This window comes from Plectropomus leopardus, chromosome 3 (genome assembly GCF_026936395.1).
Source record: "Plectropomus leopardus strain MGB_pleo_1.0 chromosome 3, ASM2693639v1, whole genome shotgun sequence".
Taxonomy (NCBI): Eukaryota; Metazoa; Chordata; class Actinopteri; order Perciformes; family Serranidae; genus Plectropomus; species Plectropomus leopardus.
This window is the reverse complement of record NC_142178.1, coordinates 8,957,055-8,979,723: the sequence shown is the minus strand read 5'-3', so window position 1 is coordinate 8,979,723 and position 22,669 is coordinate 8,957,055. Positions and strand designations below refer to the sequence as shown.

The following is a 22,669-nucleotide window of genomic DNA, read 5'->3' as shown; positions in this document are numbered from 1 at the left end:
TTACGCTGAAATAGATCATCACCTTGATCCTCTGCGGGAATGGGTTAACTATTTTTAATCCCATTGACGTTGTAGTAGACAAGACTGCTTAGAGGGATTAGGTGAGGAGCCTGGAGAGGTTATAAATGGGCATGAAGGAAGGGATCACAGAAGGAAGAGAACAGAACAGATTGAGCTCTGCGACGTGTTGGTTGGGACAGAAAGCTCCAGACATCCCCTGCTGAGGTCGACGCAGACCGCGCATCTAACCTCCGAAGACCAGCTCGTGGACTTCTGTACGTCCAAGCAACAACTACAGCCATGGAGCCTGTGGTCCAGACAGTGACCGCCACCACTGCCTTCGACAGAGAAACTTTCCCCAGGAAACCCATGAGAGCACCTTTCAGAGGAGCGTCATCTCACTTTGTGGGGAGCTCCATAATGATCCTGTCCTCATTTGCCGTCTCCACTTTAGCTATGAACTGTGGGAAGAAGATCCAAGAGTCGAGACACAAACCCAACGGGAACTAGCGATGCTGGATAGATGGACATGCCTTTACACTTTTTGTTGACCGCTGCTTAACTGGGCAAGTCAATGAAGTATTTATTTTTCTGAAGATATGGACACTCATTCTTAGCCAGCTGCCTTTTGTGTTCCCGTAGTAACATGTGAAATGTGTTACGTGGTTAGAGTTTCCTGTGTGTTTGAGAGTCTGGACAGTCAGAAGAGGATGAAGCTCTCAGAGGATGTGAGACTGACCAACGACAGGAGCCACTTTGGAGAAGATGGAAATTTGGCAAACTTCTCAGAATCAATCTGCCAAATGTGATGTAATACAGATTACACTGTGGTATTTTAAGAGGGGAACAGTCTGCAGTCAGACCAACAAACCTCATCCTCCATGTGTGAGGGTCACAACATGTAAAACTGAAGAGAGTAGAAAATCTTTAAGAGGTTTTACTGCAGGTGGTTCAGGGACTTTTTTTATAAGTTCTGAATCAGCTTTGCAAAGACAGAACATTATGAAAGCTGAAATTAGAATAAAAGCAATTATGTAACAGAAAAACAAGACTTCCAAGTTTCCCTACAAAGGCTGGGTATTGAACCTCGAAACGATTTGAAATGTCAAAAACTGTTAGCTGACATTTAAAGATTACTCAGAATATTACTTTTATATTATACTTTGATTAGATAGTTCTAATTTGAATCATGATTTAAGATTATATTTTATGAAGGCATATTTTATCAAGGACAATGCTTAAATCCTGTATGGTTGTTTGTTTTTAGACAAAGTCTATCATTTCAAAACTTTCTGTTAAATTGTTGAAAAGCAAAACAGAAAGTTTTTTTTAGCAATATGTGTTTGTATTTCACGATTTCCAATGTTATCTAGATTATAATAGTGATATACATGATGATAAACATAATGATATACATAATGATACACACATGATGATATATACATGATGATATATACATGATGCATGTGGAACGAGTTTTGCTGAGTGCTTTTCATTCTGCAGACGTCATATTGTGGTGGATATTTTGTCCGTGTTTTTATGTTGAGACCTACAACGGTCCATGTTAAACAACACGCTTTTATAACCTCTGGTGTATTTTGTCATATTGCCACCAGAGGGCAGCATCAGCATTAAAGATTGCAACATTTTCCAAACAGACTTCTGCCTCTTTTGCAAGTATGGTGTAAAAATTTAAAACAAAGGTTAACAAAGCAAAACATGACTTTTAAAGATCATTTTTATGTATTAAAAAACAAATACAAAAAGGAAAAATAAAGATAGATCATTTAGGTCTGCACTGGTGATACAAACATAACATGTCTGCAATGTTTTATCAGTCCACGTCTGTGCTGAAGACCCAACTGTTCGGACTGCACATGAAAATCTCAGAAAGTGTGTATCAGTTCCCATCTGTGCGTGTGTGTGTGTCCTCTACTGTTTGGTCTTCAGAGTGTGTCGAGGCTCTTCAACCTCCGCTCAGTGAAGAAGCGGTGTGTCTGGTGGGTCGGGTTTTGGGCGTTACCTCCTGCTGATGCACCAAAGTAGGACAACATGGATCTGTTGTTCTGCCGCTGGGCTGCCTTCTCCCCGTCCTCGTCCTCGTCGTCCCTGTGGAAAAATTTGACAAAATAGGACAACTTTTTTTAAACTGTGGTTAGTTTTCCTTTGAAGTCAAATGATTTAAACAGACACTAAGCATGACCTGAAAATCAAAGGGGCTTGTGGTTTTCACACAAATATATGTGTAAGTATTCTTATTAACACACTATAAAAACATTTTAAAAGCATTTCTAACAAGTTGTTTTTGGTTTCTTTGGAGTTGGATAAAAGCTTGAACTATTTTGCTTGAAGAAAATTATCTGCCAAATTCTTGTTTGCAGAGACATATTTTCTTGGAGCAGAAACACAGTGGGCATAAATAATAAAAATCCTGTTTTATTGCTGGTAGTCTTAAACTCCCTAAATCAGCCTCTGCTTTTATATAATCAAGGACGCTGGTCAAAATCAAGAAGGCTCTTTACCAGTGGACAGTCACACCCTTGCTCTCCATCAGGGTTTGGGCAGTGCTCCAACTAAATCGAACAAACTGGGGGTAACCGAACACTGGATCCAGGTACTTCAGGAGCCATGCTTTAGTTTTGGGGTCTGAAAACACATGGGAGAAAAAAATCTGTTTCTACATGCATCCATAACAGTCTTAGTAGTGTTTAAGTAACATTAGCAGTGACACAGAATTTAAAAAAAAAGAAACGTCTGCATGAAAGGATTATGATAGCCCTCGATGTTTCAGTTACCGTTTGGGTATCCTGAGCCGTAGTCTGTATCCACATCTCCCAAGTCCTCAGCAAAGTTCCAGGTCTTCACAACGCGATCCCTGGCCACCTGAAAATAAGCAGCAGAAAAACTACTGAGTGATTATGAATGAAACTTAAAATGTGGACGAGGAGCTTTTCAGCAGCAGCAAATATGATCTTTGTAATCCTGAATTAGGAGCTCTTAAGTAACAAGGACATCCATTCAAACAGTCACGACAACTGTAACCTAGTGTTACATAGAAGAGTTACAGCAGTGAAAAATTGAAAAAAAATTGAGGGTTATCATATTGGGTTCATTTGCAATATACAATACTTTTTAAAAGAAAGAGGAAAAAAAAAACAGACAGAGAATCTCACCTGCACACACACATCTCCTCTCCTCCTCCACTGCTGGTCAGACTTTTTACACATAATTCTCTTTTCTTTTTAATGGTTTAAAGTTTCAGATAACTACTTCTTTTATTCCTTTAAGTTCATTGCAACTGATGATGATAAAAAAAAATAATTAAATACCTGAGACAGTCCTATACCCTATTTCATTAATACTGACACTTTCGAGAACGACAGTGTTAAAGGAAGAGCCGTGTTTGAGTTCTTAGAAGTTGCACCAATGTGCCACAGCGGTACAGGGAGTGTGAGTGCAGCGTTCTGTGGGGCTTATTGCTCGCCCCGCAGCATGTAAACTCCACGTTCAGGCAAGTGAAACCCGCCATGCAGTTGTCTGAAAAATAAACGTGATGTCTAATGTAACATTTATCTGAAAATAAACTGCGTACTGTATCACTGAAGCTGAGTTTTTCCAGCTGAGTTGCGTGCGCATGTCTCTCTCACCACTAAGCATTAAACAGGAACTGATGAGAAAAATCGGACACACTGGTCACCATACAAGTTAACTGTGGGGTCGACAATGTCATGTAAAACAAAATGTTACTGTCGTTGAATATCTCTGGAACGCTGCATGTGAGAGACTTTTTTTTTTTGGACCCAGAAGTTAACTGTTGTTCCAACAAGGACTCTGGCGTGACCGTATCCCTTTAAGAAACTCTCTAAACCAGATCTGAACTGCATTTTCTTTTGGGAGACTTTGTGAAACACAACAATAATGATAAATGTAATACTGAATGTCTTCTGTAATGTAATATTTTTCCATGGTAAAAACAGTTTTTGTAGCTGTTTGCCATCAACTGGCTGTCCGTGATGCCTTTGAGTTAAGTTTGTCGACCAATAAGAGGCCGCGTCTCTGACTGTGAGGGCGATGTTTGACAGTTTCTGTTTTATTTCATGAATGCTAATTTTAAAAAGCAAAGAATTTAAGTTCCACTACTTTTGCTGCTGTTCAAGATTTTTGCCATGATATATAATTTCAGAATCAGGATTTAGATATTAAGGCAGGTGTCGTATCAAATTCATGATTTTGGTATTGTGACAACAGTACTGAGAAATGAAATCCACTTGGCTGCTGGTCACTAACCTTTGCACAGATACTGGCTGCACTGACGATGGGGAAGAGGGAGTCAGCCTTTGGCCTCACAGTCACAGTGATACCTGGAAACAGCTTTGAGAGTTTCTCCTCATATTTCTCTGCTGGGCCGACTGTGTCCACATATACCTTCCAACACAGAGGGAGGCGAAGGCGGGAGAAAGCAAAGAAAAAAGATGAGTGAAAATAAGAATATGTTGACTCGTGTTGAATGTTTAAATGAAAAATCAGTTGGATTCATGACTTTCAGACAAAGCACTGTACAGAGCATCTTTATATCTGCATGAGCTGTTTGATATCATACCTCTGTGAGCTGAACTCCACTGTCCAAAGCATACTGAACTAGGCCGATTGCTGTATCATGTGAAAGAGCGTTGAGGTTGTATTTTGTCCTAATAAGAGCAGACATTTTGTCAGGGTGTGAATACGAAACACAAATTATGAAAAAAAAGAGCAAGTCTCTGTGTGCATGATAGTATTTGTGGCACAAACCTCTGTAACATGCTGGTGGAGATGGTGTTTGGTGAAAGAATCTGCAGAGCCCAGCCTACAAAACTTTTGGCTTCATCCAGTTTTTGGAAAAGATTCTCTCGTTCTGCTTCTGAGAGTGTCTTTGAATCTGATGAGAAAGGGACAAAATGCATCAAGAGAAGATGTATTGTTTATTGTGCTTATTTATTTTATGGTGGTGTTTTTGATACCTTGGACACAAGAAAAGATGAATTGCTGAACTTTACATTTTCTTCGGTAAGCCGGCAGTGAGTGGGTTTAAAGTAAAATAAAGGCTATGCAGCATCTTTCAACTGCCCTCTGCAGAGGTGTTAGACAATAGGAATACCTGCCACTTTCAAGTTCTTCAGCTCCTCCTTTTTGGAAACTGGACAGAAACATATTCCATACACCATGGGCCCTGGAGCCAAAAAACATGAACATTAAGTACTGAATCCACGAGCCACAGTGCAGTGATTGCTGCAGTAAATAAGCAATGCATTCAAATCATGGCAGACAGTTATCAAATCATTATCTCTATGACAGGCATGGGACAATATGAAAATTTCACGTCACTATGATCCTGGCCAAAATAATTGCGATCTACAATATTATCCCAATAATAATCAAAAATATGCTTAAAAGTCTTAAAATGCCACTAAAATATGCCTGACTTTACACTACACTTGGTTTTATTGCATCACAGATAAGACACAGTATTTTCTTAGTGTATGTCTTTTGTAAGGAAAAAAAAAAAAGCCAATGCTTGATATTTTTCATTTTTTGAGATTGGTTTAAATGTAGCCTGTTTTGGCAGTTTCTTGTATTGTTGGTCACACAGCAGTCTTTAAAGCTGTTGCTGAACACGACATTCACGATTATCCGGATAATGGAAATTCACCACAATCTTCCTACTGAGGGCGGTTTTCATGATACATGATCTCATCACTGTTGTGTGATAAAGTCAGGGTTCCTACATCTTAAGGCAGGTTAGATTTAAGACTTTTTAAATGCCACTTGGAATTAAGTTCAAGACCAGTTTTCTAATAACCAAAATTGAACGAGGATAATTTTATTTTGCCCAAATGTTTAGTGTAACAAAAACGGGACATTTTATCCAGTGAAAAAGTTATACTATCTATGTCAATAAATAACTCTATTTAGAGTGGAGCACATGAAAGCCAATGAACGCATTATGTTATCAAAAAGGCATCTATTTAAAAGAAAAAGATTTGAGCAATAATTTGGAGATTTTTCAATGCAATGTCAGAAAATATCATAAAATCCCACTTCCCCGTGTCATAGCAAGACTTATGAATGATTAATTTAAGTCAATTTAATACCAATTGAGGCCTTATTTTTAGATGTTTGAATTCACCCTCTTTTTAGACTTGTTAAGGATCCGCGGGGACCCTGGATAAAATATGAATGTCTACAACAGAATATGTAGGTGTGCGGTCTTATTCACACAGTGTAAGGTTTAGATTTATGGGATAGTTAGCCAGCAGCTTACCCAGCACGGGGCCCCTGCCCGCCTCGTCGATGCCCAGACAGCAGTCCTCAGTCCGGCACACATCAGGGACCTGAGAGCTCAGCCGGCAGCTGACAGAGTTGTCTGTTTCAAAGGGGCCGAGGTCCATGACAGCTGGCTGACAGAAAACACACATTAAATATTTATCCTACCATGTTTAAGTCTAACTTAATTTACAACTCTGTCTCCTGACTACCTGCCATGCTAGTTACATACTTACGGGACACACAAAAACAGGTGTTAGCTCATGCGTTAGCTCTTGTACTTAAATATGAACTCAAACGTTAGCTGACTGCTAACTTCTCAAACTGGTATTTATCCCAAAACACGCACATTTTTTTCTATTTACATAAGTAGTTTAGGCTCTTGGGAGAACTCCTGTAAGTAGTTTGCACCATTATATGTCTAAACAAAGCTAAAATCTCACCTATTTAGACTGTGCAGGTTGCCTTAAAAAAACTTCGTGTTGTGTTTCTGTCCGCAGCGGATTTGGCGCCTCTAGAAAGACGTCACACGCGTCTTCTTCTTCACCTTTTTTTTTTAAGTTGTAGGCGCATTAGCGCCACCAGCTGGTCCGGAGTATCAGAACTTACTAGTGAAAGTCACTCAGAAACGTTAAGTCTGCATACCGGTGAGTGTGATCAGCAAAACATGTCCTAAAATATCACAAGTGTTATGTTCTATATGTTATATAGTTTAATTGCTATTTAGTGATGCACATGTAGGCCAAACCGCATGTTGTTTCAGTTGAAGGAAAGTGAGCTAAATGTAACTATTTTACATAGGCCCGCTGTTGATTATATACACATAAAACAGTGCATCATGTTTCAAAAGATGATGCACTTTGTTAAAATGTTAATCTACAAAGAGACAAGCTACAGCAGTCAGTCTACAACTACAGCTGTCAAATGAATAGGTTATAGTGGAGTAAAAAAAATGCCTACAATTAATCAGTCTGAAATGTAAAGTTGTAGAAGTAAAGTCAGATGAAGTACTCACAAAGAGTTTTACTTTAATACAGCCATTGTGTAAATGTAGCATCCTTATTACTTTCCACCACTGGTAATACAAACAGCTGTATTGGTTTAAGAAAATAAATAATTAAATAAATAAAAATAACTCATTATTTTTGACTTAGTTCTCATTTCACTCTATCTTTATGTTTTTGTATTGTATAAGGGTCAGATCATATCAACCCAGTTGCCCTCAACCAGTGGGACCACATGAAATAGTGAAAATAGTTTATTTTCACTATTTCATTCATGATGGACATAAAAGTGACGAATCTGATCATATCTCAATTCCAACTCCTTAGCTGTTGTTGTTAACTATTAATTTGTGGTCTTATAAAAACCAACATCTTTTTTTTAGATGGAGGTCTCTGAAGTAAAACGTTATTATATGGTGGATAATACAGGATTTGCCTAAAGGCTCTCTACATTTGAGGTGATAGTGTGCTTTGTGATGCATCTTCCCAAGAAATCAACACAAAATCAGAATGCACAGCTGGAAATCAGCCCTAAAAAAACAAATGAAAACATTAAACAACATTAAACATTAAACATTAGCAGTGCCAGTGACACAGAATAAAAAAAAAAAAAGAAATGTCTGCATGAAAGGATTATGATAGCCCTTGATGTTTCAGTTACCGTTTGAGTATCCTGAGCCGTAGTCTTTATCCACATCTCATTAAACATTAAACATTAAAACAGCCTTGCTAATTTGTTAAATTCAGCCAGATTCAAAATCTTCAAAGCCGTTTTAGAACATTAATAGAAATTATTTTCAGTTCAACCATTCATTCTTTTTCCATTCTCTATTATTTCCTTGTACAGTTTGAGGTTTACTTTTGGTTTAGGGGCCGACAGCTGGAAACTACTAAGCTGGTTATCTTTCTTCTTTCCAAACTCACAACATGATTTATTCAGTGTTTGTGAATAATCTGATTGGTTGAATCAATCACTTCTCTTAATGCTATAAATCAAGTGTAGTTTATACAATTAATGATGTAAAGTTAACCACTTTCCCCTGGTTTGGACTGCTCTGTTAATCCCTTGAAACTGGAGCAAATTGTTGGAGAAATTACCCCAGAATTATCAAGAAATGTGCAAAGAGAACAAAAAAATTATGTGAAAATTAGAAAATAATAATAATATTATTAAATTAAAATAAATGGGATGATGTAATTCTGTAATGTAATTTTAAATATGTAACTATTATAATTATATTTTATTATTTTATACTTTTGCATTTTTCCCACCTTTTTTCCCCAGACATTTTTCCCAAGCTTTTTTTTTTTTAAAAAAAAAATCTTCTAAATCGACTAATTTCTGGCAGTTTAGTGGAATATTCATTACCAATTTGCTTAATGCATTTTTTCCATATATTTGAAAGAAATCACACCTTTCTATCAAGGTTCAAAGGTTCATATACTTGAGAAAGGCGTCTGAAAGCAGCACAAGAAAAGTGATGTCGCTCGACGTTTCTAAGGGTTAATTACATTTCCTTTTTTACTTTCAACTCCCACTGCTTATTTTGGATATATCTTTGCAAAAGACCACCACGTCTATCGTCATCTTTGTTTTATATCTCGCATTTTGATGATGGATGCCCCCTGGCTGTGCTGAGTGGGTTTTAAACAGCAGCTGAGTGTGGAGGCAGGGAGGGAGCCTCAGGTGGAGAGGAGAGGGCAGAGTGAGAGGAAAGCCATGTACAAAAGTCCAAGTGTACGGTGGTTACTGAGCTGAAATTGGCCTTGCCTCTGGCTCTTTACACCCACCCCTTCTCTCTCCTTCTGTCCCTCTCCCTCGCTGAATGGCTCTCTTTGTCTTTCCCAGTAACATGCAGTCCCCAGCCGATTAAATGTGGGGAATTAGTAGTCAATTTTAGCCTACCACACACACAAACACACTAAACAGCTTAGGTCGGTGGGGCACTGATTGTGTTGTTATTACAGTTCACACGTCAGCAGGGTGTTTTGAATTTTTTTTTTTTCACCCCTTGCTCGCTCACCCCTCTGTGGGTTATCTCTGAGCCATCACTGCTGCAAAAAAATAATCCTCTCAGACATGATTTATAAATAAATTGATTTAATAGATGACAACAATAAAATTTCAACATTGCTTTTCTTGTATGGAAGCAAAAATACTCAAGTGAATGTATAGCAAACACTTTACAAAACTATCCAGAATTATACAAAATGGAAGAAGCCAAGGTGTGACACACAATGCATTATTACTTACATAAAAAATAATAACATGGTAAGAGGGTCAGTATAAAATGATAAAGTATGCATCACGTAACAAAGGTGAAGCCTGTGGTAATGACCATTATTCACATTGCTGAAGAGGAGAGGGTGATTTGGGCACGATATAGGGCAAAACTGTAAAGACGGAAACATGCTTTCGGCCCACATGCAGTGCAGAGCGGTCGTACATGTGATTCTAATCCTTAAGCAGGACCCAAAGCTGGCCAATTATCTGAGCAGATTTGGTTGAGACTTTGTACTTATAGATTTTAACTCAGTTATTGGAGAAAAAAATCAGATGCGAATCAGCAAAATGTTAAAAAGCAAAAAGAAAGCAGCTTGTGAAATTTGGAATACCTTCAGCAGTATTTGATCAGGTATCCAGTGTCGTTTTTCTCCTTTGCTATTGGCACAACATGAACAGAGTTGAGGTAAGTGTACAAGACTGAGCGTTAAGTTGAAATACATCTTGAAGAACTCTCTTTCCCTCTCTTATTCCTATTTTTCCCCTTAAATGCAGTTCAGTGAAGTCAGAAAAACAGCTATCTACAAAGAAAAAAAAAAGGTTGCATCTATCCTTTTCTGGCCAAATAACCCCAGGGAACAATTTATTGAAACAAAACATGCTTTTCCCAAAGCAGTGGTGCAGATGTATTAGTGTAATATCAAATCACAATAAAGTTACACCCTAGGATATCGACAATAGACTTACTACTCATATAAAATAACACAAGAACGTCAAAAAACATCTGCTTTAGTTTGGTTAATACGATCTGATTATGTCAGTCGAAACCCATCGTTTCCGGGTCAAATCAGAGTCACTCATCAATGCAACGTCTGTTCGCTCTCACTCGTCTACCTCTCGTATACAATCTCGCTGTACATCCCGACAAATAAAGTTTATGATGGCACACGTTTGTTAAGTTTATTTAATTTCTGATTGGCAGTTCACTCATGATTCACACTTTATGTTGTGTGAGTTTGTGGCTATTTTTTTTTTTTTTGTAAGGCCCCCGTGGATGCATTATATTGGCTAAAAAAGTAAAAACCTCTAACATCAATATGGCACGGGCACACACACACACTAACACACACACGCACTGACATGTTTGCACAGACACAGATCCACTCACACACTTCCCATATTTCCCTCTGCTCAGCTGGTCTCCCTCAAGGTCTTGTGAGTGTGGTGTAAACAGGCTGCTCCCAGTGTGTGGGGCTGTGGGAGGGGGCCACGCTGGATGGGTCTCCTATGGTAGTGTACAGAGGCCTCTGTGTAGGGCCCATGTAGGAGAAGGCTGAGTACAGCCCCGGGGCCTGGCTGGAGTGGGCATAGTATGCGCCGGGGGCCTGGTGCTCTCCGTACTCAAACTGAGCTCTGGAGGCCAGCGAGGGGAAAGCGGAGCCATAGTGGGGGAGGCTGAGAGGGGTGTAGGTGACATGGGTGCCTGAGGAGGGAGAGGACGAGGCCTCGGCGTAGTGGCTGCCCGCCGCTGACTCGCTCTTGATCTGGGCCTTGGAGGGGTCGGAGGAAGACGGAGAGGCCTGAGGCTGCTGCTGCTGTTTGGAGAGCCAAGCCGAGTGGCCGCTAGCAGCAGCCAGGGCGTATGCGTAAGACGAGGCCGAGGACCCAGCGGAGGGGGCCCCGGTTCCACTCTGAGGGTGGCCATTTGGCGGGAGGTACTGGTCGAACTCGTTCACGTCAAATGGCTCAATGTTGGACATCACCTCGTGGCTGATCTCGCCGATGTCCATGGTGCCAAAGTCGATGTGGGGTTTAGAGCTTGATGATGACGGACCCCCAGATGCCCCTTCAGCTCCCACCCCGAGGGCTCCCCTGGACCCCCCTGATCCTCCGGCCGCTCCTGCTGCCCCCTCCCTCTTGGCATCTGACAGTTTCCCAGACTGGAGCTCTGTCTTTGGGGTGGTGGGGGGCGTGGGCGGGCTGTGACCCTGACCTACAGGAAAGAGGAGAACATGGCAGGTGAACTTTAATACACAGTAATTTTTTTTAATCTCCTTTTTGTTTACTGAGAGCAAATTGTTTTTATGCTCTTGAGCAAATGTCGCTTAAATGTGAACACTGATCACTGTCGTCCTCGTACCAGCAGGATGGTGGTGGTGATGGTGGTGATGGTGCAGGTCACCCAGAGGAGACCCAGCCCCGCCGTTGTGCTCCAGATGCAGGGTCTTGTAGTGTGACTGGGAGTGGCTGGCCTCCCCTTCCCCCTGGCTGTCTGACTCACTGGCAGGCGCTAGTTTGCCGTTTTTGCGTCTCCGAGGCTGGTACTTGTACTCCGGGTAGTCCTTCTTGTGCTGTTTCCTCAGCCTCTCCGCCTCCTCGATGAATGGCCTCTTGTCGCTCTCGTTAAGCAGCCTGGGGGGAGAAAAACAAGGAGTGAATTTATTCTTGCAGGCCTTCTGCATTCATGTAAAGGTGTTTTTCTCAAAATATGCCTTAATATTATAAATATTGTCGTATTTATTCTCGTGCGTTATGGATATATGCAGGAGGACAAGAGCGTAAGCCATGCGTAAATCAAGGTTTAGCACAGTACAAATAATGTTAAAGGAACAAAGCAAAGTAAAAATACCCACTGATTTATAGGTGTTTAAACAGGTTTTTAGTTTATAATTTGCCCACTTTCTGACATTTGAGTTCAGTATCTATCCAAACTGTCACGCACAGGCGACACAGGAAACGTGCCACTGTATGGCCACACTGTTCCTCTCTGGAACAACCCCCCATACAAACCTCCACAGTTTGCCCAGGGTCTTGCTGAGCTCCGCGTTGTGCAGGTGGGGGTATTGGTCAGCCAGCTTCCTCCTCGCCGCTTGCGCCCACACCATGAAGGCGTTCATGGGCCTCTTTACGTGGGGTTTAGCTTTGTTTCCGTTGTTTACGCGCACCGGCATAGGCACTAGTGTCCAGTCATATCCGTCCAGCACCTGGCTGACCGCTTCCCTGATGCCGATCGGGAAGCGATCATCCTCCATTTCTGATTTGGCTCTGTCACCTCCGTCTTCCTCGCTGCCGTCCGCGACGCACAGCGAGGTCAGCTGCTGCGGCGGCCCGGTCAGGGGTGAGTCTTGGCGCGGTGGCGCTCCCGGTTGAGTCGGTGACAGCGAGTGACCATCGTCTGACCCTCCTGGACTCAGTTCTGCCTCGGACAGGCTGTGCTCCTCGCCGGACATTTTTTTTTAACTTTCAATGATAAGACAACCAGCCAACGAATGCAAAACTTGTTTTATAGAGAGTCCAAACTGTTCACTGTGGGTTAATTGATTCGTTTCAATTGAATATGATGTCCGGAGTCTTCGGCGATCCCTTACTGCTGATTCTTCTCGGGCAAAGCCATAATTCTGCGTAAAAGTGTCCAAATCCTTTCCACCGTCGGCTGAAAATCCGCTTCAGCAAAAACAGTTATACCTAAAAACATATTAAGTATAATAAAAACATTTTATTTCTGATAAATTCCACACATGAGGAAAAATATAATTTTACTTTTCATGTGAATCAAACATGCCCCGCTACACTTCAGGCTAAACAGGTTAAGGGCGTTCGTGGATTAAAAGTGACCATATAACTACATCTCTAGCCAATAATAATAACAGCCTAATAATGATAACCTAATGCTATTTGGACCAAAGAACCGCAACCAGAAAAATGTGTTTTCATCAAAAGCAAATAAATGTTAAATATCTTCCAATAAAAATAATAGCCTACAATTGCCACTTAAAAACTAATATGAAATATTCTCTTTTAACATATAAATTTAGTTTTTTTTTTTAAAAAAAATTACATAACTTACCAATTTAGATGTCCAGTGGTTCAACATGGGAGTGTGTGTGGCTGACTGTAGAGCCGATGAATGGCTGCTCTGTGTGGCAACACCGGAGCTTAAAGAGCGCCTTGTGAGGAGGACTGGGAGAAAAAAAAAGTGATTGAAAGTGGAAAACATTCCCAGAGAGGCAGCATTCCAGCACTCAGTCAACCCCGCCCACCACGGCGCAGCGCCGTGCTCCGATTGGCCCGATAATTATCCCGCTGCTCTCTGATTGGACGCGAGCAGCTCACTGTTAATGCTCGTCTGTCCATCACTGCAACATTTCCAACAGAGAAGAGGTGAGATTTTTACATCGGAGTGGCTTAAATGACTCTACAGTGCGCCCATTTAGAGGCAGGAGAAGGCCAGCTTTGTTGGACGTGTTGACATGTTATATCAAACAAATAAACAATCGTGAGGAGAGTTATTGCCTCGTGTGGTCACGTTCCTCAAAAAAAAAAAATGTAAAAAAAAAAATCAAAAGTTCAGCTCGGATTTCACTGGATTCCGTTTGATACGTGAAATAAAGCTTACATCTTTAAGTTATCATCTTTGTAATAAAAAAATAAAACTCTTGAAAACTAATCAGAAAAGCAAAAGTAAATGAATATTGTATCTGGAATAAAATAAAATAAATAATTTATTTTAAAGGCCATATTATTTGGGTAAGTAAACCATAACAGGACAATCAATTAACAAATAATTCAGCATCATTTTTTTGTTTGATCACCAAAATTAGATTTTAAAGCATCTTTGAGAAATAGACATAATAAAAATATATGCATGTATATATGTATTCTCATGGCCCAGTAAACCTCGGCCGGAGCAAAGGTTTTATTTAGATTTATGGTGGGTATAGCAGACTATTTGACCAGTGTACAGAAGCTCTACCACAGCAGGCATTTATTCACAGCTAATATATTTTTGTGAAATGACACAGAACTTTTTTTCCCCTGAAAATAAATGATTTAATATTTGGACATCCTTTATCAGATGTAACCAACCATAGGTGTAAATTTTGGCAAAGACGCTGGGGACATGTCCTCCTCAATATCTGGAACATCTGGATTTGCCCGCCGCCAAAACATATTGAGCATATACAGCATAGCCTTTATTATTTTTTTATTTTTTATTTTTTTTAGGATCCTGAAAACATATCAACCATTCTCAGTTTGAGCTTTAACCACGCCCATAAAATGATGTCACTTCGATAAAAAAGTTACAGGTGACCTGCTGTGACGAGATTTAAAATATATTGATTCTGTTGTGTTAAATGGCACAACATTGCTTAAATGTGTCACAACTACTGAGGTAATTGAAGTTAGTCAGTGTTTTAGAAATAACAATTTAACTTTAGACCTAATCAACTGTAAGCTCAAGGTTATTAGGCTTTATATCTGAAATACAGACCGACGTGGAATTGTTTCTTTTAAATAAAACCAGCATCAATGATTAAATCTAATAGTCTAATCGAGCTGTGGAATAAAAACTGGAGACATGTAGGAGATATAAACAGTGTAGAAGCTTGTTCAGAATGTTTTATTTCACTAAAAAACATTTGTCAAAGAAATACAAGCCGCTTCTTCTGAAACGAATAAAATGAAGAAAAAAAACAGACTTAACATAATCTTTCCCACTGATTTTGCGCGCAAAGACTGCAGCAGTGATAAGGTTGATTTGTACAGGTTTGCAGGCCATGATTTGTGCCGTTAAAGCATGGCCTGATGGGAAGGAAGAGAATCGACTTCAGCAGCATCAGATGCGCACCCGGACATACACATACACACATACACACACACACACACACACACACACACACACACACACACACACACACGAACTCAAAATGAATGCAACAATAACCCCTGTGTGTCCGTTGCCTCTCATGTTGAGCCTGACTCTCGGTCCTCTCCCTCTCTCTCTCTCCTCTTTCTTTGCTCTCTTTGTCTCCATCTCAGGTGAATTGTAGCCATGTGATCAAACGCCCAAGCCTCTATCCATTAACCCTCGTAAATGAAAAAAAAAATGGGGGAACAAAAAGCAGTTTTGTGCTGCAAACATGGAAAAAATTGATAACAGAGAGCGATGTGTGCGTCTTTCTCCCCTTATGTCCGAGCAAAGACACCAGTGGCGCACACATAGAAAATACTCTGCAGCAGACCGGACGCTCGGATCTCTCTCTGTTTCTGCCGCTGCGACACTTTTCTGTCTCTAAATGCTCTCCTCAGCACCTGGATCTGGGCCTTAGAGGTGCTGATGGTAGAGTGGATTGTGTTTGGGGGATGAGAGGTTGGTGGTGGTGGAGAGGGGGGGTGGGGGACACCTCCATGCTCTGCACCCCACCGAACCAAGCAGCACCACTGGGATCCTGCATGAGGCCTCCGAGGCTCGTGAAGTGAGTGTTTTTGTCACTACTGGCTGATATGAAGATGGCTTTGACTGAGAAATGTGTTGGAAATATGCGCGTCGCTGTGCGGCTCGTGCAGTGGGTTTCTGCAGACCAGAGGAAGCTGCGGTTTTACGGAGATGGTTTAGTTAGTCCAGCTGGATGTAAATGACCCCCCAGGGAGTCTGTCAGACGGTGTCACGGCGTTTTTACTGAAGGCAATCTAATTATTAAAAATGTACCATTATATAAGCCTATTGCATTTGATATTGAAGGCGCTGAAAAAGTCTTAAAATGTTCATTTATAAGATTAACGTCTATCATAAGGCCTTAGGTGGATTTATGTTGCATATATGCCTTTGTAATGACATTAAGAATTTTGCGACATTATCATCTTCTGTCGCCTCAGTATGACTAAAAATGTTTTATTTCTCCTGATAGTTACTGTATTGTTTCTGTAAATTTTCCATGTTATATTTTACAATGATGCTCAAGTGATTCCGTTTCATATTAAATTGTTTTCGTTGGCGATGTTAAAAATGACAAAACTTTATGGAAAAGTGATTAAGAAAGTTAGAAAGAAAGTTAGAAAAGAATATAGTGAATTTGCCTTTTTTTTCTTGAAAATTATTTAAAGGTGAAAACTGTATTTTGCCATTTATTATTTGAAGGAAAAACTTAAAAAAAAAAAGAAAAAAAAGAATATAGGCCAAAATTTCCACCGTTTCATAATTATGTGCGCTCAAAAACCCAAATTATTAAATGTGCAAAACTGAGACAAAATAGTCAAACGAGCTTCTTAAAACGGACTGCGACATACGCAAATGCAAACAATCAAACATGTAAATAAGCCTGTGAGATTCTCGTTTTATTGTGTAGCCTATGCGCGTATGTATTAGGCTTATTTTTAATGTATCTTCATTATAGATCACGCTTACTAAGTTCTGTGATAATTGAGCAGAAGAAAAGAAAGGGGCCTTCTATTGTCTACACCAGATGTCCGATGTTTAATGATGTCGTTTTAGGCCTATTATCTATTATTTCTAAAAATCAATGGTATTTTACGCATTAAAATGTATTTCTCTTAACGAATGAAATGCAAAACAAAAGAGAACTCTTCAGTGCTGTCTTTTTTTGTTGTTCGTATATTTGCTTTGTTGTGTTTTGTTTTTAAGGAATTTTGCCGGCCTCACAAATTTACCAAATAAGCGCTCCCGTTAGGCTATATTTTCATACGATTTCAAGTAATCTCTGAAGATGCAGATTTTGATAAAACACTGTTTGTGGTTTCATGATTATATTTTAAATTGTCACTTCCTCCATGTTTGCCCGCAGGTCTTTTGTTCTCCAGCTGGAGTTCAACCCAAAAACAGGCCTCATTTATTTTCTCTAAAACTGCTGAGCTGTGCCTTAAATTTACAGATATTTTCCTTTCAAATATTTGTAATTTATTTTAAATTTAACTTGGTATTTTCATATTTTATTTATACTTTTAAACTGATACTCTATACACCTTTTATTATTTTTTCGTTTTTGGTGTTTAGATATTGCATAAAAACAATTGAACACTTTGAGAAAAATGATTAATTAGGATTAGGTCATTTTGATTTAAAACATCACAAAATGAGAAAGAAAGAAAATGAGAGAAGTGGATGTCAAACTTATTCAGTTTAACCCACAGAGCCTGCAGTAATGTGCTGAGCACCCAGCACTGATTTAATATGGAGGCATAATCAACTTATTTGTTTCATATCTATGATAACCTCTAGCCTATAAACGTTTCCTCCTTGGGCACAGTTTCACATCATATGCTTCATGGGATTTTTCATATTCTTTGAATGTGTTTTACAAGTTTTAAAGAACTTTTTTTTTATATCACAGAAGATTCCAAAAGATTTTTTTTTAAATTTAAAACGACAGGTTAGATGTCAAATCTGATAGTTTCCTCTTTTTAAAATGTATTTATTTATTTATTTTTATTTTGAAGGACTGATATGTAGCAAACTTGTTTTATAGGAAACAAAACAACTCATGGATATTCCACCTGTCACCCAAATCTAAACAAGGAAATCACCTGTTTGTTTCCTTAATTTGTTTCATATGTAAAACAACAGCGATTTCACATTTTGTTTGGAATCCAAACGTGCACTCTCAGACATTTTGTATGTCCTGTGTGAGACTATCATGGGCCCTCGGGGCAGCTGTAACTTGTTAGAAAATAGAGCTCACATGGTTGCATCGGTCTCTGTGCTAACCTGCCATGTGACTGCTGTAATGGGCCTCTCCATGGCTGCACAGACCACTGGGTCACAAGAAGCCAGTTTCCTGCGGCTCCTGGGGGAGAGCGGGGAGAGGATGGGAGGACATGGTCTCATGATCGGCGCAGAGGTCAAAGATCATGATCAGCAGGGGAGGGTCAAAGAGTCAGCATTCAGGTGCAAGCCTTGATTGGGATGAAACTGATCTTAAAGGATGAGCTCAAGCTTTATGTCAGAAGAATATTTTATCTTACAGTGTTTTCAGGTAGAAAATGAGGTGATCAGGTAGGGAAATGATAAAAGAAAGTAGAAGAGGAAAGAGAAAGAGAACGCCCTTTTCTTTTTGGCCTTAATACTTGAACAACCCCCCGGGGAAATTCCTGAAATCTGACGATGGATGGAGAGAAAAGGCAAGAGAGGGGAAAAACAGAGAGATGCAGATAGTGTGTGTGAGAGAGAGAGGGATGCAGATAAGAGAAGCATGCACAGCGGTCAAATATTCACATGCTGGGTCACATTCTGCATTAAACTGATGTATAATTGGTGGAAAGCATTCATTCCCATGTCAATAGGCACATTTTGGCCTGAAATGAATGGCATCATTTGTTCCCAGTGATGACGAACTTGACAAAAGGGTCTGAAATTTTATGTCAGAAATGGTGAGGTTTGGAGCAGCATGTTTTCCTCTGTCTTGGCGTCAGATTTCACCGCAAAGTGTCCCCCATTTGTTTGAAAGCGATGTTTATCTGTGGGCGCAGGGGCTTTTATTGTGCTGTGGCTTTTCTTTGCGTTTGCGTGGTTTGTGTCAAACACTGCACTTAATTCATAAATGCCATTTCCTCCGAGGGTCTGTGTGACAAACAGTTGACGGGCAGTACTTTTTCTGAGGGGAACTCCAGCTCTGAAACCAGACCATCAATAAAACAGAACCTCATGTGACTCAAATAGTTTGACTCAGACATTCACACTGCACTGTATACATCTGATTAAGACCTTCTTGTCCAGCTGATATCTGAGAGCCCTGCTGTGATTCCACTAGACATCTTTGACCAGGGAGAAAACATTTTGTCCTCTTGTAAGGTTTTGGGTGTCAAGGGCATTCATTGATAACAGAGGATCACAGTTCTAAGCAACCATAATTATTTCCATGCTGTTATAAATTATGAAAAACAAGGGGTTGAGATGGCAACAGTGGTCGAACATAACTTTGCATATTTACTCAAGTTCTGCACTTCAAATTTGAGATACTTGTACTTTACTTGAGTATTTCTTTCCATGCCACTTTATGCTTTTACTCCACTACATTTGAGAGGGGAATATTGTGCATTTTACTTCAGTACATTTACCTGACAACTTTAATCACTAGTTACTTTGCAAATTAAGATTTTTGCTAAAAAAAAAAGAAAAATATAAGCAGAATTTATCAAATATGATGTTTTGTCATCAATAAAATCACCAAAAAGTTTATACTAGGACAGCTGAAATGTTTATTTGATTAGTTTATTGCCCACTATTTTCTCAGAATATTTAAGTCCTATTTATTTTAAATAAAATTTTGAGTTTTTCTTTTTTTTTGCACTGGATACTTTTGCTTTGAATACAAGTGGTCAAGTAGTACATCTTCCAGGTTATATATACTTTTACGTAAGTAACATTTTCAATGCAAGCTTTTTACTAGTAACAGAGCAATTTCACAGTGTGGTATTTTTACTTAAAGGGAAAGGTCGGGATTTTTGAAGGGGGGCTGCATGAGGTACTTATGTATAGTCAGTGTATTACATAGAGTAGCTGGACCTCTGCGTGCGGCCGGTTTGGTGAAACAGACAGGGCGTGCACCACACAGGGATTGATATCAAAATGTATTTTAGCTACTTTAAAAAGTGTCTACCTAAAAAAAGCCATATAAGTGGACATTGTATTTAGAGTATCATCTCTACTTTACCTTTTCCTTTGTAACTATATTTCTCATACGCCATCTGACTGAAACAAAATGTCACGCTGAAAACACTCAATACAGCATCCACCTAGATAGATCATGTAATTTTTTAGGTAGGCATTTTTTTAAAGTGGCTAAAACAGGTTTTGGTATCAACCCCTGTATACAGCATGGCAATGCTGAGCTGTGAAGTGTGTGCCCCATCTGTTTCTGCAAAACAGGAGTGCTCCGCCCGCCAGCTACTACATGTAATACACTGACCATATACTGTATATAAGTGTCTCATACAGGCCCACTTAAAAATCCCAAATTATCCCTTTCAGTAAAGAAACTGCATCTTCCACCACTGGTTGGAAATTATAACAGATCATGAGATTGTGACTTGTTAAGTGCCACAAAATCTTGCTTTTACTTTGAAATTATGCTTTTGTTTTGAAATCTTGTTGCAAGAAACAGGTGGGTTTTGATCACTCTGAGGGCTGCAGGTGTTTTCTGGGTTCATCACTTGATTTATGCATCACTGTGTAAGTGTTGATGATGCAGTGACACGCCATCCGAGGGGATGAATAAAAAATGATTCTGCTATCTGACCTCTGTCACTCCCTTTTTCCCCCATTTTCACCCAGTAAATTAGTGCAGCTGCACCACACTTAAATAGGTCCCCCTCTTTTTTCTCTGGGAGTGTATGTGACCGAGCATGAATCCTCTCTTTGTGCTCCGTCTGCAGAGTTTCCCCCCTCTATAGTTTCTTGCCTTCTTCGTCTTTTTTATTTGGGAGAAGAGGGGCTTCGGTTGCGATGGCGGCAGCACTGGTGAGGTGGTGGCGGTGGTAGCGATGGTGGCGGGCGGTGGGGAAGAGGTGGGGGGGGGGTAACTTGTTGGACCACATTCCTGTGCAGCTGTGGAGGCTGGTGCAGGGTGGGGGGTGGAGGGCAGAGCAGGATCATCATTGCATTGCAGGGCATCATGAATGGCCTATTGTTCGGTGGTTTGCTGTGTCCGCATCTCTTTGCCACAACTTCAGCCACAGAGAGAGATGGAGGAAAGAAAAATGAACGGAGAGATAAAGAGAGAAATTTAACAAGTAATTTGTGGTACTGATGAAAAAGAGAGATGCGAATCACACAAGGAAAAAATAAATAAAGCAACAAGTGTGAGGAAGCGTGAGAAAAATCTTATAAATCAGCCTCATATTTGTGCCTGTGACTCAGATGCAGGAGGATGTTGAGACTCAGAGTGTGATGGTGATGATGAAGACGGGGATGATGGTGACAGGGACAATGGTGGCATTCATATTGGGACTCTATGACGGTTTTGCCCCCTCCGTCATATGTGTGAGCATGCTCTTTAGTCATGCATATACGTTGGCTGTTAGTTACAGTTAGAATTTCTCCCTGCAGTGCTGCAAAGACGGAAATGTTTCCTCACTTAATTGTGAGAATCGCACTGATATTGTGTCCCTGTCAGATTTGATTTACAAATGAGACTTGTTCATTTTCGACTGTAGGAGTATGAAATTGTGTCGTTAAACTTGTGGAAACATTGTTATTGAACATTGTCAGATATTTCTGAGTTCTTGTTAACCCTTTTTTTAATCTTAGAACGTCTTCCTCTGATTGCTTGAGCATCTCTATGAGCCTGATTAGACCTGGCATAAGCATGCGTTACTGCGATCTGAACGCAAGTGGACAGCCGAAACACATTGCCGTTTATATCTATCATGTGTCTCTGGCTGACCTTTTGTGTTCAGATTCTGTTACTTCCCCGCGCACAGTTATCACGTTATCACACTTTTGCTAGCCGCCCTGTAGCATGCTTTCTACTCACATTAGCGGTTTTGTCAGTATACCTGAAGATGTCACTGTCAGTAGAAATCAACCCGTCTACTTCCATAGGGTAAAGCGATGCACTGTCACCCAGCACTTCGTCCAACTCGACATAAAAAGGTTAAGTTATAGAGTGTTAGCACACTGTCACCAAAACCACGTTCAGCACTGATGAGGTGGCTCTTGTCAGAGACACGTAAGAACAGCGTTAGCGTTTATATTACAAAACATAGGTCAAATGCGTCCCAGACCATCTCAGCAAGTGGTATGAGTGACTGTATTAAAAATGTATCTTAGTGTTGTTTATACCTCTCTTTAGCATTATCTAGTTGTGATCAGATCACCCGAGAAACATGGTGATGCCAGGTCTAAACAGGGTGTATGTGATTCTCTTTTTAGACATCAGAATGAATACAAGTAAAATACAGAGTGGATCTGAGGTCTTATGAACCCAGGGGAACTCCCAGGCCTTCAGTCAAAGTCCGCTTTATCCAAGACCTGTGTCATAACACAGTGGTTAACCATTCATTTCATTATCCCTTAATCTGAGGATTCTTTTTTTTAATTTATAGATTCATCATATCATCTATAAATTGTCCAAAAACAGGGGAAACAGTATCCATCGAACCTTCCCAAGAAAAGAAACATGGTGATGCTGTACCTTAAAATAAAAGTTAGATAAAAGTTATAAAAGTTCACACAATCTAAACATTGGTCCCCTGGGTGAAAGTCCAGTGTTTTGTGGACCATCCACAATCCCAACCTTCCTCTTATATGGACCACGCAAGATTGCTTCCTTTTTTACTACTGTCAACGCATTGGTCATGTGATTGCGGCTTTCCTAAATATGTGGGTTATGCACGTATTACTGGC

General features: G+C 40.0%; 2 protein-coding genes across 3 annotated transcripts; both read right to left on the bottom strand.

Annotated features, from left to right (window-relative positions):
- Positions 1–1,720: 1,720 nt before the first annotated feature.
- On the bottom strand, positions 1,721–6,880 carry rnaseh2a (ribonuclease H2, subunit A). Of its 2 annotated transcripts, none has more exons than XM_042485632.2 (9): positions 6,744–6,880; positions 6,299–6,434; positions 5,135–5,206; positions 4,789–4,915; positions 4,601–4,688; positions 4,288–4,425; positions 2,796–2,883; positions 2,523–2,646; positions 1,721–2,109 (listed from the first exon to the last, which is right to left on the bottom strand). In XM_042485632.2, the coding sequence occupies exons 2-9, from the start codon at positions 6,423–6,425 to the stop codon at positions 1,947–1,949; spliced, it is 927 nt and encodes a 308-aa protein (XP_042341566.1). In that variant the 5' UTR covers positions 6,426–6,434; positions 6,744–6,880; the 3' UTR covers positions 1,721–1,946. The 2 variants fall into 2 exon arrangements, with proteins under 2 accessions (XP_042341566.1, XP_042341565.1); XM_042485631.2 differs by having other exon boundaries at positions 6,299–6,430; positions 6,744–6,845.
- Positions 6,881–9,388: 2,508 nt separating this feature from the next.
- LOC121942268 (transcription factor SOX-10-like) lies at positions 9,389–13,516 on the bottom strand. Its single transcript, XM_042485421.2, has 4 exons — positions 13,376–13,516; positions 12,319–12,993; positions 11,669–11,940; positions 9,389–11,521 (listed from the first exon to the last, which is right to left on the bottom strand). The coding sequence occupies exons 2-4, from the start codon at positions 12,756–12,758 to the stop codon at positions 10,734–10,736; spliced, it is 1,500 nt and encodes a 499-aa protein (XP_042341355.1). The 5' UTR covers positions 12,759–12,993; positions 13,376–13,516; the 3' UTR covers positions 9,389–10,733.
- Between the last annotated feature and the right edge of the window lie 9,153 nt (positions 13,517–22,669).